The sequence below is a fragment of the Callorhinchus milii genome, unplaced genomic scaffold, assembly GCF_018977255.1.
Source record: "Callorhinchus milii isolate IMCB2004 unplaced genomic scaffold, IMCB_Cmil_1.0 Scaffold4, whole genome shotgun sequence".
Taxonomy (NCBI): domain Eukaryota; kingdom Metazoa; phylum Chordata; class Chondrichthyes; order Chimaeriformes; family Callorhinchidae; genus Callorhinchus; species Callorhinchus milii.
In genome coordinates, this window is record NW_024704745.1 from 51,114,172 (window position 1) to 51,127,889 (window position 13,718).

At 40.9% G+C, this 13,718-nt stretch overlaps 1 protein-coding gene across 1 annotated transcript in view; it reads left to right on the top strand.

Moving 5' to 3' along the window:
* Window positions 1-10,918, top strand: part of tspan7b (tetraspanin 7b) — a 47,208-nt gene extending 36,290 nt beyond the window's left edge. The window contains exons 4-8 of the mRNA XM_007901410.2: window positions 748-843; window positions 1,725-1,880; window positions 4,428-4,511; window positions 6,388-6,472; window positions 9,989-10,918. Coding sequence (XP_007899601.1) covers window positions 748-843; window positions 1,725-1,880; window positions 4,428-4,511; window positions 6,388-6,456 — 405 coding nt within the window. The 3' untranslated portion in view covers window positions 6,457-6,472; window positions 9,989-10,918. The remainder of the gene's footprint in view (window positions 1-747; window positions 844-1,724; window positions 1,881-4,427; window positions 4,512-6,387; window positions 6,473-9,988) is intronic.
* Window positions 10,919-13,718: the final 2,800 nt, after the last annotated feature.

A 13,718-nucleotide genomic window follows, 5' to 3' on the forward strand; every position in this document is an offset into this window, starting at 1 on the left:
ACTTTAATAGATTCATTATCTCACTTATAATGTGGGTCTACTGTGGACCTGCATCATACATCTGGGTTCCAATGCTGAGAAGCCGGTTTGCCACACTAAAAAAAAGCAGACTTCCAGATTATCAGGTTGTTCTTACTTACAGTGTGTTGCACATTATGCAAAGTAAGCATCACTAATGTCCCTTCCTGCATGGTCTCCGTGTTGATTGAGAATGTGCAAAAAATCAATTTGATGTCAATTTGCTGCCATCATCTTCGGTGCATAGTCCCTATGTGTGTAACACACAGGAATTGACATCAGCAACAACATGACAGCCCAATGACGTCTAACAGTATCTGAAGCTCACTTCATTGGCATGCACCCCAATCATTCATATTGGATTCAAGATCCAGTGATGCATTGTTATGGGCCTGTGTATCACAAAGTTGAACTCTCAGTTTTCGCTAACATGACCCAAATAAAGGCAACCACCTTTCTCTCTCTCTCTTACCCCCACACACACACACACACACACACACACACAGGGAATGGGGAGAATAAATCTGTGTTTTCACCAATTAGTAGACTTATTGTTCTACCGCACAAACTGGATACAACTCTGACCAGTGAGTAAGCAACAGCAAAGCCTGTAACCTAAGAAGTTGCTTCTACAACCTGCAAAAGGGATCGCTGACAATAATACTTGCTGCATGACTCATTTTGTTTATGAAAATAGTAAATAGTCCTTTACTGTTTACTTTCTTCAAGATAAAGGACATTTTCTACAAGACCTACACAGATGCTGTCCATAATTACAATGGCAAGGATGAGAAAAGTCGTGCAGTGGATGATGTACAACACAGTGTAAGTGAACTAATCATCTATCTACAACACAATTGAGTGTGGTGACCGTCATGCTGGGGAGAGCAACTATTTTTTATTAAAGGGAAACAGTCTGCAGGAAATTACATAATTCATGTATACTGAAAGTAAAGTTGAAAACTTAAACTGTCTGGGGAGAAGGTACTGTGGTTGTGCTTGTATTCTAACACATCCCATTATTGAATCTACACATTCTCACCTCTTACTGCAGGTGATGATTCTCAATGTCCAAAGAGTTTATGGTGGAATGTTACATACACTACAGTTAGATCAAAGGAAACTAAATGCTTAGTAATGGAGGGATGGTTTGTACGAAAGGGATAGCCCCTATCTATCACACAATCTTTACATTATGAAACATTGCATCCACTTCCTTTCATTGGGTTTCATTCTCTAAATTAGTATATTGGTGGTGAGCGAGAGAATCTCTATTATTTGTTCTGTTACCCCATTGCTCCTATATGTCTGCTGGGCTGCTGAATGTCTTGACACCAATGATGTTCTCTCTATGTTACAATCCTGGGGTACAGCTCATTGGTAAATGTCCCAGAGTAGTTTGCAGCAATGTTGTTGGGGGCAGTGGAAACCTGTGAAGAACTGGGAGAACTATTTCACAGTCCAGCAGAAATGTAAATTATTCGAATAATAGACATGGGAATTATACATTTTGAAAATACAATACAAAAGTATATTTGTATAGCTCCTTTCATGCCGGGAGGACATCCCAAGGTGCAGGGCAGTCAACGGCGCAATGATACAACATTTTTTGAAGTAAAATAGAATTGTTTCATTAATGTTCTAGAAAAGTGTGCTGTCTGCAGCCAATGAAAACGGTGTGTAAACTGAATATTTTGTTTTTTCAGCTGCACTGCTGTGGGGTACAGAATTATACAAACTGGATCTCCAGCACCTACTGGCCTGAGCATGGCATACCTGAGAGCTGTTGTATAAACAACAGTGACTGTAACCCAGAGGATTTGCAGAACATAACCATTGCCATCACTAAAATTTACCAGCAGGTACGTGAGGAGCTTTTATTCAACCACTATTGCCTTACTAATCATATAAAATGGAGGAGGCATTTTGTAGGTAATCAACCTTTATTTTTCAATGGATATGGAATGATGAGAGGCTACATTTTGCACAGGCATTAAGTTTGGAATAGATATCTTTGCCACTAGTTGCAAAACTGTCGGCAGCCCAGGCTTATACTCACCCAGTAACAGGCTCATACTCCTCATCCTACTGACACTCCAGCAGCAGGGCTAACTTCAGTCATCTGTTTTTGCTAACTGACTTAGAAAATCACAAGATCCCTATTAAATCATTATTAAAATAGATTCTGTTTTGAAGTTATAATGGGACACAGTTTGTATATGTAAACATAGATGCTCACCATCTGTTTACATTTTGTTTCTCCAATGCTGCCTGTCAGCCATATAGATGTGTTGCTAAAACAAGTTTGAATCCAGCTTTGGCACATAAGATTAATACACTGAGGCACTGGCTCATCCCATGACTTTAGTTTTTAGTATGACCCCCAATTATCCTTCCTCCCCCACATCCAGTCCCTCACCAGAACCGTCTTCTACCACCTCCAATACATCGCCCATCTCTGCCAATACCTTTCCCCAAAAGCTGCTAAAATCCTGGTCCATGCCTTTGTCACCTCTCGGCTGGACTACTCCAACGCCCTCCTCACCGGTCTCCCATCCACTACATCCATAAAATCCAAATCATTCAAAACTCAGCCACCCACACGAAACTCCGCTCCCCGATCACCCCAGTCCCAGCTAGACTGCACTGGCTGCCTATCCTAGAGAGGATCGATTTCAAGATCTTCACCCTCGTATTCAAGTCCCTGCACTCCTCTACACCCATCTACCTCTCTGACCTCCTCTCTCCTCAAAACAGTACCCGTTGCCTTCGTTCCTCTGGGTCTGGCCTCCTCCTCGTCCCCTGAATCCTCTGCTCCACCCTCGGTGGCCGTGCCTTCAGCCACTATGCCCCGAGGCTCTGGAACTGCCTTCCTCACTCCCTTCGTCTCGTTCCCTCCCTTCCCATTTTCAGGTCTCTGCTGAAGATCTTTCTTTTCGACCACGCCTTTGGTCACCTTCCTCCCCCTCCCCTTGGGTCAGTCCCGGGATCCATTACTGTAAAGCACTCTGAGACACCGTCCGGCGTGGAGGGCGCTATATAAATCCAAATTGTTGTTGTTGTATGATCTTATTAAATGGCGAGGCAGGCTCGAGAGGCCAAATGGCCTACTCCTGCTCCTACGTCTTATGGTCTTTTATATGACCATCTGTACCCTGAGGTTCTTCATCAATCTTAATCTTACTCACAATCAGTTCAGATAGTCTGCTAAATCTTTATTAACCGTTTGACTACCAAATTTCTTCTCAGCTTTAAAAATAGATATCTTTCCATGAAGTATAACAATATTGTATATTATAGACTTCCAAATATAGTCTCCTCTCAAAATAATGAGATTATGGAGTACATGTCCCCTTATCCCCCACCCCCCATTGATGTAGCAATTACAGTATCACTGTTTGAAATAGATTGAAGACTTTTCATCGTCTGTTATCATTATAAAACATTCTAATAATAGTCTTTTGAGAAACAAAATGCAAAAATGTGCTCTCTGGGTTTGTTCAATGTTCGTGGTGGAAACAGGGCTCTAAAGAAAGCTGTGAGCAGCATCTGTAATTACTAAAGTCTTGTGATGAAAAAGAGAGCTGTTGTGGCTATTCTTTTTTTTAAGTTTCTATTTAAAAGTTTCTCATCAACACGTATCAAAATCTAACCAAGAGGGCAGACAATCAGAAACATTACCTTCAGCCTTTGTTAATACCATTTTATAACTGGTCATCTTGTGGAGCGTATTTTTTTCTTTCCGCTTCTTCCTTTTGGAGAGTAAATGATATCTGTTTTTATTCTCACAAGTCACAGCCCTTTTGATCTCTTCCTTCCAGAATATTACCTATCATCTTCATATCACAGCATTAACCTGTTTTTAAGTCCAGTATCTTAGTCTCAATCATCCTAGCTGTCCAACTTTTCCAGTTATTAATTACTCTCTGGGTAGTTAATGCTTCCTGGCATGTGTTTGGAATTACCCTTTGCAACTCTAAACTTGTGTCCTCTTCTATTATTGTCTCAGAGCATCTAAAAATAAAATACTTTGGTTGTCTTTGAAGCAAATATTTTTTCTGTCTGTCAGTAAATAAATTCTAAAGACCACTTTACAATTAAGAAACATAAATGTAACTCTATGAGAGACATTATTGGTAAGAAAAATAATGCTCCTTAATACATATTAATAATAGTTAGACTCTTTCAAATGATAACACTCATATGAATTTTTGAAAAGTACCTACATTTTTTGTGTGTGCCAACCAGAGGTTTTAAAAAAAATCGCACAAGAGTGTCCTAAATCATGTTTGAAAAGAACAGTCAGAAGTCACCTCACACAAGGAATTAGCTACAATTGAGACTGGATAAAAATGTTTTTCAATAAGATTAAATATAAAACATAATTTATTTGTTGATTGATTTTACAGGGCTGCTACGAGTTGGTGACTGGTTTTATGGAGACGAACATGGGAATTATTGCTGGGGTTGCATTTGGAATTGCTTTCTTACAGGTAAACAATTGTAGCGCAGAAAGATTCTGTTTGTTTTTCTGTGCTTTAACAAGCAAGTTGTTCTGTTAAATAAACTACAAGCATATATTCTTACTCTGTCTTCCCAACAACTGTGTTTATTTTGTGGCTTCTCAACCTTTGGATTTGAGAAAGCTGTGCAACAACATTTAACTTGTGTTAATTCGAACATGGAAATGAGTTACAAAATACCCCAAAATTGTATCCCATGCAGTGCCTTCATTTTCTAGAGTTAAGGCAGAACCACAACTGAATTCTCTGTTTCAGTAAGTGTACTTTGTGTTAAAATATCTGTTGGAATCCAATTCGTGTTCAACATCAGTAAATGATTTCCACTGGATTTCCTACTATAAACCTATGCTGACAAGGTAACTTGACCAAGTCCTAGGATTTCACCCCTTAGACCCTCTGCAGGTCAAATAAAAGTTAAATTAGTAGAGGTCTTTTATAACATCTTGGTAACGTTTTGTCTCTCTTGTCATATTTCCAGTCCTAGAGGACAATGAGTTGGGATGAACAGTATTTTGGGTTACAGTCACACAACAAATGAAAATCAAGATTGCCATTTTACGAGCTACCCAACACGTCTGCTCTGTTAACCATTTTCTCTATCCAATATCACCCCTCCTCCCCACACCTCACACAGTGCCAACCCTCCTCCCCGCCTCTAACACATTGCAATTCATATCCCATCCCTCCTCATAGTGCCATTCCTACCCCCACTTCTCACACACTGCCATTCCTCCATGCTGCATGCTGCTTCTATAACAGTGTCAGCTTCCTTCTCTGCCAATCATATAGTACAATCTGTGTATTGCACACAGTGCCAGTTTTTGTTCACTCTCCCAGCAATTCTTTGACCTCACTCTACCACTTTTCAANCCCCCTCTACCTCTGCGGATATTCTGGGATCCATCCATCATTTGAGCTTAATCAGTCTGTGAACAAATCGATCGTATGATGCAGATTTTATTCTCCTTGAAAGGATTCTCAGATGCTGGGACTCCCAAGAAGTAGGAGATCATTTCAGGCATGCTGCTTGTAGTAATTTACAAGGTTCACAGTAGATTTGGACACCTTGATTCTCTCAAAGTCTGTCTCAGTTGTTCCCGGTTTCATGCTTGTGCTGTGTTGTTAGTTGTTGATATTATCTGCCATCTGTTCTCACCCACAGCCAAGCACAGAATGCTTATTTGCTGATGCAACAGGCACAGTTGTCTTTTATGCTCTGTTTCGGAAACAGACATCTCTGCTCACACACTCGGAGGGTAAGGGGTAGTGGAGGGGGTGGTGTGGTTGTTGGCAAACCTGATTCACTCAGAGGCCAATGGACTTTACTTTGCATTTTCATTAATTGTCCACCACAAACTCCTCTTCCCACTAACTGCTGTGCGTTATGAAGGGAAGGAGAGCCACCATTAACTGGGTGTAATTTAATCAAGGAGCAATATTCTTAAGTGAAGAGTTAATCTTATCTCAGAGTGAGAGCAATAGGTAGCACTATCTCAGAAACTCTCTTTCCATTTTATTTGACATACAAATCGGTCTAACTCTCGAGTAAACTGATCCCCAGATATATGGTATAATATCCCCAGGTGTATTCAGAGGGTAAATTTGGAAGAGAAGGATATTAGATAGGATAACCATTTGAAACTCAATGAAGCTACCCCAGTTAAATCTTCAGCAGACCCCTAGTTTTTTTTAAAAAGGATTTTCAACTACCACCAAAAGCTTGATAAAGAAATGTTTCAGTGGAGTACAGGCAGTTAAGCATCACTGCTTGCATGAATCCAAATATCCCAGGATGCTTCCTAAAACAGTACAGTATAAGCATTTATTTTATTCTTTTACTTTACAGCTGATCGGAATGTTGCTGGCCTGCTGTTTGTCCCGATTCATTACAGCAAACCAGTATGAAATGGTGTAACCAGGAGAAGTTCAAGGTAGGTTCTTCCTATAGGTGAATACATTTGTTTTTAGATTTCAGATTGAACAAAACAAATTCTTTTTACGCTGATTTTTTCAACAAAGCTGCCAAAATATGGTCTCTGAATTGCATTCATTGATAGCTTGAGATCAAACATTAATACCTAACCAGAAGAAGTTGTCAGAATTTCTTTATTTTGCTCAATGTAATTTTAATATCTATTTTTGGAGATGATAAACTAATTGTGTCTGGTTTGCTGCCATTTAAAATGCCCCATAATAGAAATTTGTCCTCCTGACGTGAAAGGCGCTATACAAATGTAATCTTGTTGTTGTCACTTTCAAGAGTCCTCCATAGCCTTGCCCCCTTCTAATTCTCTGACCTGCTGACTCCCTATCAACTTGTCCGCTCCCTCCATTCAGCAGGCTCCAGCCTGCACCAGCTCTCCCACCTGATCCGCCCTACCATCTGCGGTTGGGCCTTCAGCCTCTCTGCCCCCTTTGGAACTCCATCCCACAATCCCTTCACCGTGCTCTCTCAACAACAACAACAAAATTATATTTATAGAGCGCCTTTCACGTCGGGAGGACGTCCCAAAGTCCCCTTGCATGCCTCCATCAAGGCATGTCTCAAGATCCTCCTTTCCAACTGTACCTTCAGCCGCCCTTCTACAACAACAACAACAAGATTTCATTTATAGAGCGCCTTTCACATCGGGAGGACGTCCCAAGGAGCTGGCCAGTTGGGTCAGGACCTAAGCAGGGGTGAAATGGTCAGGGTGAGGGAAGGGAGGGAGTGAGGAGGGGGTAGAGAGTCGAGAGAGGAGCTGAAGGCACGGTCAAAGAGAAAGGTCTTGAGACCGGCCTTGAAGGAGGAAAGGGAGGAGGCAAGGCGAAGGCACTGGGGGATGGAGTTCCAGAGCCTAGGGGCTGAGAGGCTGAAAGTCTGGCCACCAATGGTAGGGCGGTTGGGGCGGGGGATGTGGAGCAGACCGGAGCTAGAGGAACGGAGGGTACGGGCAGGTAAGTAGGGGGATAGTAGGTTGGAGAGGTAGGAGGGAGCAAGGCCGTGAATGGCCTTGTAGGTGAGGATGAGGATCTTGAATTCGATCCTCTGGGGGATGGGGAGCCAGTGGAGACGAGCGAGGGTGGGAGTGATGTGGTCGCTAAGCCTGGTGCGTGATAGTACACGAGCTGCAGAGTTCTAGTTCTTTGCCCCCCCCCCACCCACCCACCCTCATCCCAACCCTGCCCTCCCAAGCTTGGGTTCTGATCCCTGACTGTTCAGCGCCTTGGGACATCCTCTCGATGTGAAAGGCACTTTACAAATGTAATTTTGTTGTTGCTGTCGATTTATTATCTCAACTAGATTTTTTTGAGAAGCTAAGAGGAAGCTGGTCAGCCCCATGACATCTTTCCAGTTTCACTTCTTCAATTTCTGGGATTTGTCTTTAAATCCAGCTCAGGCAGAGAAAGATAAGCATAAGAACTATCTTTGAGTGCTAGTTAGTATCTATTAAAGGCAGCAGAACTGTGCTTTACTGAGTAGGCAGCAGTTTTATGATTGCTTGGTGCAAAGTCCCAAAATGCTTAGAATGAAAATTTCATGTTATATTTGTTTTGGTGAGTAGAAAGTGATTCTGATCACCTTAATTATCACAATTGCTAATGTAGTCTGACTGCACAAGGTCGTGAGTTGCAAATTGCAAGTTTATGATCATGATTTTCCACACAATTTCTGACATCAGTAAACTTACTAAGTGGAATGTTAAAAGAGACCAAAGGGCGGCAGTTGATTCGTGACTCACAATATCCAGACAGCGTGAGCCAGCAGTAAACAAAATGTGCATGATTTGAGGCTACACTGCCAAATATGATGAGTTATAATCCCAGAAGTTGTACAGTGCTCTGATTAGGCTGTAAATCACTCTCTGTAATTCCGGTAAGATAAGGGAGCCACCCAGACTCCAGAGACAGTACCGGTGGTGAGGGGGGAGAACTACCAGGCTGATGCTTGTTATGCTGATGCCTCAGGACAGTTTCTGTTTCAGAAACAGACATCTTTGCTCACACACTCAGAGGGAAAGGGGGTAGTGAGGTTGGCATACCTGATTAAGTCAGAGGCCAATGGACTGCTCTTCGTATCCTCAGTAATTGTCCCGCACAAACTCCTCTCCCCACTAACTGCTGTGAATTATGACTTCTCTTCATAATGGCCACCATTAACCAGGTGTAATCTAATCAAGGTGCAATATTCCTAAGCGGAGAGTTAATCTTATCTCAGAGTGAGAGCAATAGGTAGCACTATCTCAGAAACTTTCTTTCCATTTTATTTGACATACAAATTAGTGACTCCATCTCCCCCATTCTCGCCCGACCCCATTGTCTCCCTATCCTGATGAGGATCCAGTTCAAGATCCTGGTCCTCACCTACAAAGGCTCCATGGCCTCTGCGACCTCCTAACCCCCTACCAACCCGCCAGCTCCCTCCGCTCAGCCGGCTCCGGCCTGCTCCAAGTCCCTCGACTCACCTGTGTATTCAGAGGGTAAATTTGGAAGAGAGAGGGATATTAAATAGGCTACCCGAGTTAAATCTTCAGCAGCCCACTAGTTTTTTTTAAAAAGAATGTTCAACTTCCACCAAAAGCTTGATACAGAAATATGTTTCATTGGAGTACAGGGAGATTGTACTTCAAGAAACAGCTAGATAATATATGGTTCTTCAGCGGCGAAAATGTTTAGCAAGAATTTTGTAAAGGGGAGAGATACCATCATTGTGACTAGATGTAATGTTAGAAATTCTTATTCTAGCAATCTCTAGAGATGATTCAACTCGTACACAAATGTTTATAGAAATGGAGAAGAGGAGCTTCCTAATAGTTTGTTGGGTGAATGCACTATACAATGTTGTTCAGTAAACTATACTGAATCAGGAGGTTAATACCAGGTCTATGCTGAGTTAATCAATCTCAGCAGGGGTAATACACTTAGGTTTAGAGTCTCTTGGCTAGTGAGTAAAAATATCAGCTTTGCTACTTCAGATCACTTTCTAGTTTTACAGTGAGTGAGGATAGCCTGAGGCTAGTGCCTAGAGTTGAATAGGCAGCCAATATTCACTGTCCAGTTTATTAATCAACAATTTGGATGGTGTAGCAGAGAGGTGCCACTGCCCAAAGAAGTATACTTACTGCCTTCCAGGAGAGTAAAAATTGTAAATAAACTTGAAGAAAATAGACATTGGTGCATCTATGCAAACAGTGCCCAACCTCTTTCTTTTGCAAAATGCAAAATACTGCAGATGCTGGAAATCTGAAAACAAAAACAGAAGTCCCTGGAGAAAGGAAAGTGAGTCAACGTTTCGGGTCCATGACCCTTCATCAGAACTGGGACCCTTCTCAGTTCTGACGAAGGGTTGTGGATCTGAAACGTTGACTCACTTTCCTTTCTCCATAGATGCTGCCTGACCTGCTGAGTGTTCCCAGCGACTTCTCATACTTTTGCATTCTGTTTTAACAGCATGTTTTGTCTTACAGAGACAATGATCTGATTTGGCCTTTCCAATTCAGGATTTGAAGAAGTGTGGATCAACATCCAGGAACACAAAACACTCCCCATCCCTTTCTGTTGTTTGATGTGCACTAATTCTTGTTATACATTTGTGCCATGAAAGGGTAGCTTCTATTCACACTCAAACACAAACTTTTTAAGATAATTTGGTCACAATAATTGGGTTCCATTCTGTGTTACAGTGACAGATACCATAACTGCATTGATGTGGCTCTGCATGTAGTAATATTTGAGAGTAGAGGCCATTTAGCACTATAATTTGAATTTCTTACACCTGTTATTTATAGTGATACATCTAAAAGAGTATTTAATATAGATATGCCTAGTTTTTTTTTTTTTTCGTACACTACTGTTGTTCAGCCAGATAGATTTAGAAATAAAAAGTGGACGACTTGCAAAAAAAATTACAATAGCAATGTAGTGCTTGAAGGGAAAAAGGCACTTGATTGTTTTCCCTACAAGTAAACTACAGTTTTTTTATTCATAGTGTCATGAAGTATTGCTGCAACATCCACTAAACGTAGTTGTAAAACTTCCCATTCTGTATAAAATGTGGTTAAAATTGTGCTGTTTGTTATGTGAACACAGTAAATAATGTTGCTTCATTTTGAGTATGTGGAAGTTAACATTTACACTGGACTGTATGTATCGGCTGTTATTCAGCCTTTAACGTTCCTGTTTTTTCATCACCTTGTATAGTAATTGATGCAACCACTGAATTTGTTAATTTAACAAGAAGATAAATGTCAAGCAAAGTTTAAAGAACATTTGAGAAGTTACATTTAGTTCAAAATTAATGCATTAAAAACATTGCCACCAGCTTGCATGCCAATATAAGTGCAATGATAGAAAGCTTCTGTGAATTCTGTATTCAGTAATAAAATCTGTTAATTACATTTGTTTCTAAGTTTCTCTTGTGTTCTAAGCATTAGCATTATGTTGTACCATATGTCAACTAACCCTTACCCTTTAAGGTACCATACTTTCTTCTGCACAAGATTTACAACGTTACTCTGTCTGTACCTTTCTATGACCTACCCCTTCATATGGATACACAAATCGGCTATTGTAAACCTATGTAAATTGTTGGCCCTACATTATCTATGGAAAAGAGAAATTTGACCATCAGGATTGTCTAATAATATCCTTGTACCCAATTCAGCATAGATTGCAACAAATTATTTTTAACCCAATTCAGCAATTACCACTCCTGATTGACACGAGGCAGGCTTGAAAGCAGTGGGCCAGTAAGCCATTCTGATAGAGAATCTTAGAAACTCCCTTCAAGCAGACTACATGAAATCCATACCCATAGACCGGTCTTCATTTCTTATCTGCGACAGCAACTTACACCACAGACAGCAATTATACAGTGAAGGAAACAACTTATCAAAATTAAATGATATTTTAATGCTCTAAATGAGGAGGTAGATATGTGGAGGATACAAAATAAACTGAAAAAAATCATTGCTCACCTATTAGGGGTGCTTGGCCATATTCTGGAGTCCTGTAGTTTAGTGGTTAGAGCACTCACTTCGCAAGCGAGAGGACCCGGGTTCAATTCCCGGCAGGGGGAAACGTTGGGCAAGTTTCCTTACTCCACACGCCTCTGTTTACCTAGCAGTAAGTAGGAACCTGGTTGTTAGTCAATTGATGGATCACTTTTCCGGGAGTAATAATTCCTTAAAAATAATTTGGTCATCAATCCATGACTGTTTGTGGGACATAATTGGCTGCCGTGTTTCGCCCACAAAATATACAGTCAATTCACTTTACAGTATATTCTGTGAAACGCTTTGAGACGTCTCGAAGATGTGATAAGACCTATATCAAATGCAAGGATTATTATTCTTTTGTATTAAACTGTCCTCCACATATTATAGTCCTCTGCACCTCTCCTTGATTAAAGGCATTATATGACTTCAAGCTACAAATATATTATTCTGGGTTTATATTGTTCTGGGTTTACTTTCTCTCAATTTCTTGCTCTCCAACATATGTGCCAGGACTCAAATCCACCTTCTTCCATTGAAACCGAACAATCACTGCACAATTTGACAGGATTTACAGTTTGTTTTACTTTACCAATACCCAGATTTACTTCACCCACAAAATACAGAGTTAAACCACTTTACAGTATATCCTAGCAGGATGCATCCCTCCAGGGAGAGAATGTGCATTACATTCCAACAATCTATCTCTGGAATTTCCATATATCTCTGGATGCATGGAATTCTCAGATACCTTTAAGCATGGTGATGGGTTTTCACGTGTCTCAGACATCCAGCTGACCAAAAACAACCAGTATATCCTGTGAAGTGCTTTGAGATGTCTCGAAGATGTGATAAGACACTATATCAAAGGCAAGGATTATTATTTAGTAATAACGATAAAAAAAATGATTGCATTTGGAAATTATATGCTGCACAACAAACACCAGAGGGCACTGTGGCACCTTTGATTTGCAAAGAGTTGTGTGGTGAATACTGAATATTCATTTTTGAAAAATAATACTTGTGCCTAGCCCTTTGGATTAAATTATTCCCTGGTTGAAAAACGGGCAGATGATCTAATCAGACAGTTCTGCATATGCTACCCTTTGATGTAAACCAGATAATGCATTTTCCCTTCCTGTGGAAAAGTGCACCTGCTTTTTTCACTTTGTGCCTCCCTCAGTGACATAGCTATAACTATGAGTTACACATGTGGAAAACCATAGCCTTCAACCTATTGTTCCATCACTGAGTGGCACACAGATTAATCAACCAACAAATACCATAAAATATACCATAAAATCCTGCTTGCAGTGAAACATGACTTTTTTTCTCATTATTGTTGTCACAAAATTTGGGTCAAGGCAGCCCTTTGACCTCTTCCTACCAGAATAACAAACCTACTATCAACAACAACAACAGCAACAACCTGCCTTTACAGAGTGCCGTTCACGTGGCAGAGCTTGACATCGAGCCGGGAGAAGGAGGAAGATGACCCTAGGCATGGTCCAAGAGCAAGGTCTTCAGGTATGGTCTGAAGACGGAGAAGGAGGAGGCAAGGAAGAGGAAATGAGGCAGAGTATTCTATAGTTTCAAGGCGTAGCTGAAAGCGTGGCCACTAATGGCGGAGCAGAGAGGACAAGGGACGTGCGGGAGACCAAAGCAAGCTGAATGAAGGCGGCGGGTAGTGGAGTGGGATGTAAGCAGGTCAGAGAGGTAGGAAGGTGTCAGGGTATGAAGTTATTTGTACATGAGTGTGAGGATCTTGAATTCGATCGATTCCGTACAAAGGAGCCAGTGGAGCTTGGCAAGGGTGATGGTGGCACAGAGTTTGGTGCAGATAAATATACCTGTAAGTTTTAAATCGACATTGAAAAGAATACTTTGTCTATAGTTTAAAAATGAAATAAGACTTCTGACAGCATTGAACAGATTATAGAGCTCCACTTATTTTCATTATCTGGAGAATTTCCCAATCAAAGCGTCACTCACAACCATCTCCAAATAGCTATTTACAGGGAGCTGGGAATTTTTTCAAAAAAATGTAAAAATATGTTAAACCCAAGGAGTTTTTGAAATATTTTTCTGAGGCTTTTCTTGGCATTGCAATTTAAAGTGGTGTTGGCACTCTACAGGGAACTCCTGACAGACGTTTGGCTACATTTCAGGAACTACTAAGAATAGTTGTGCTGAAAAACAACAC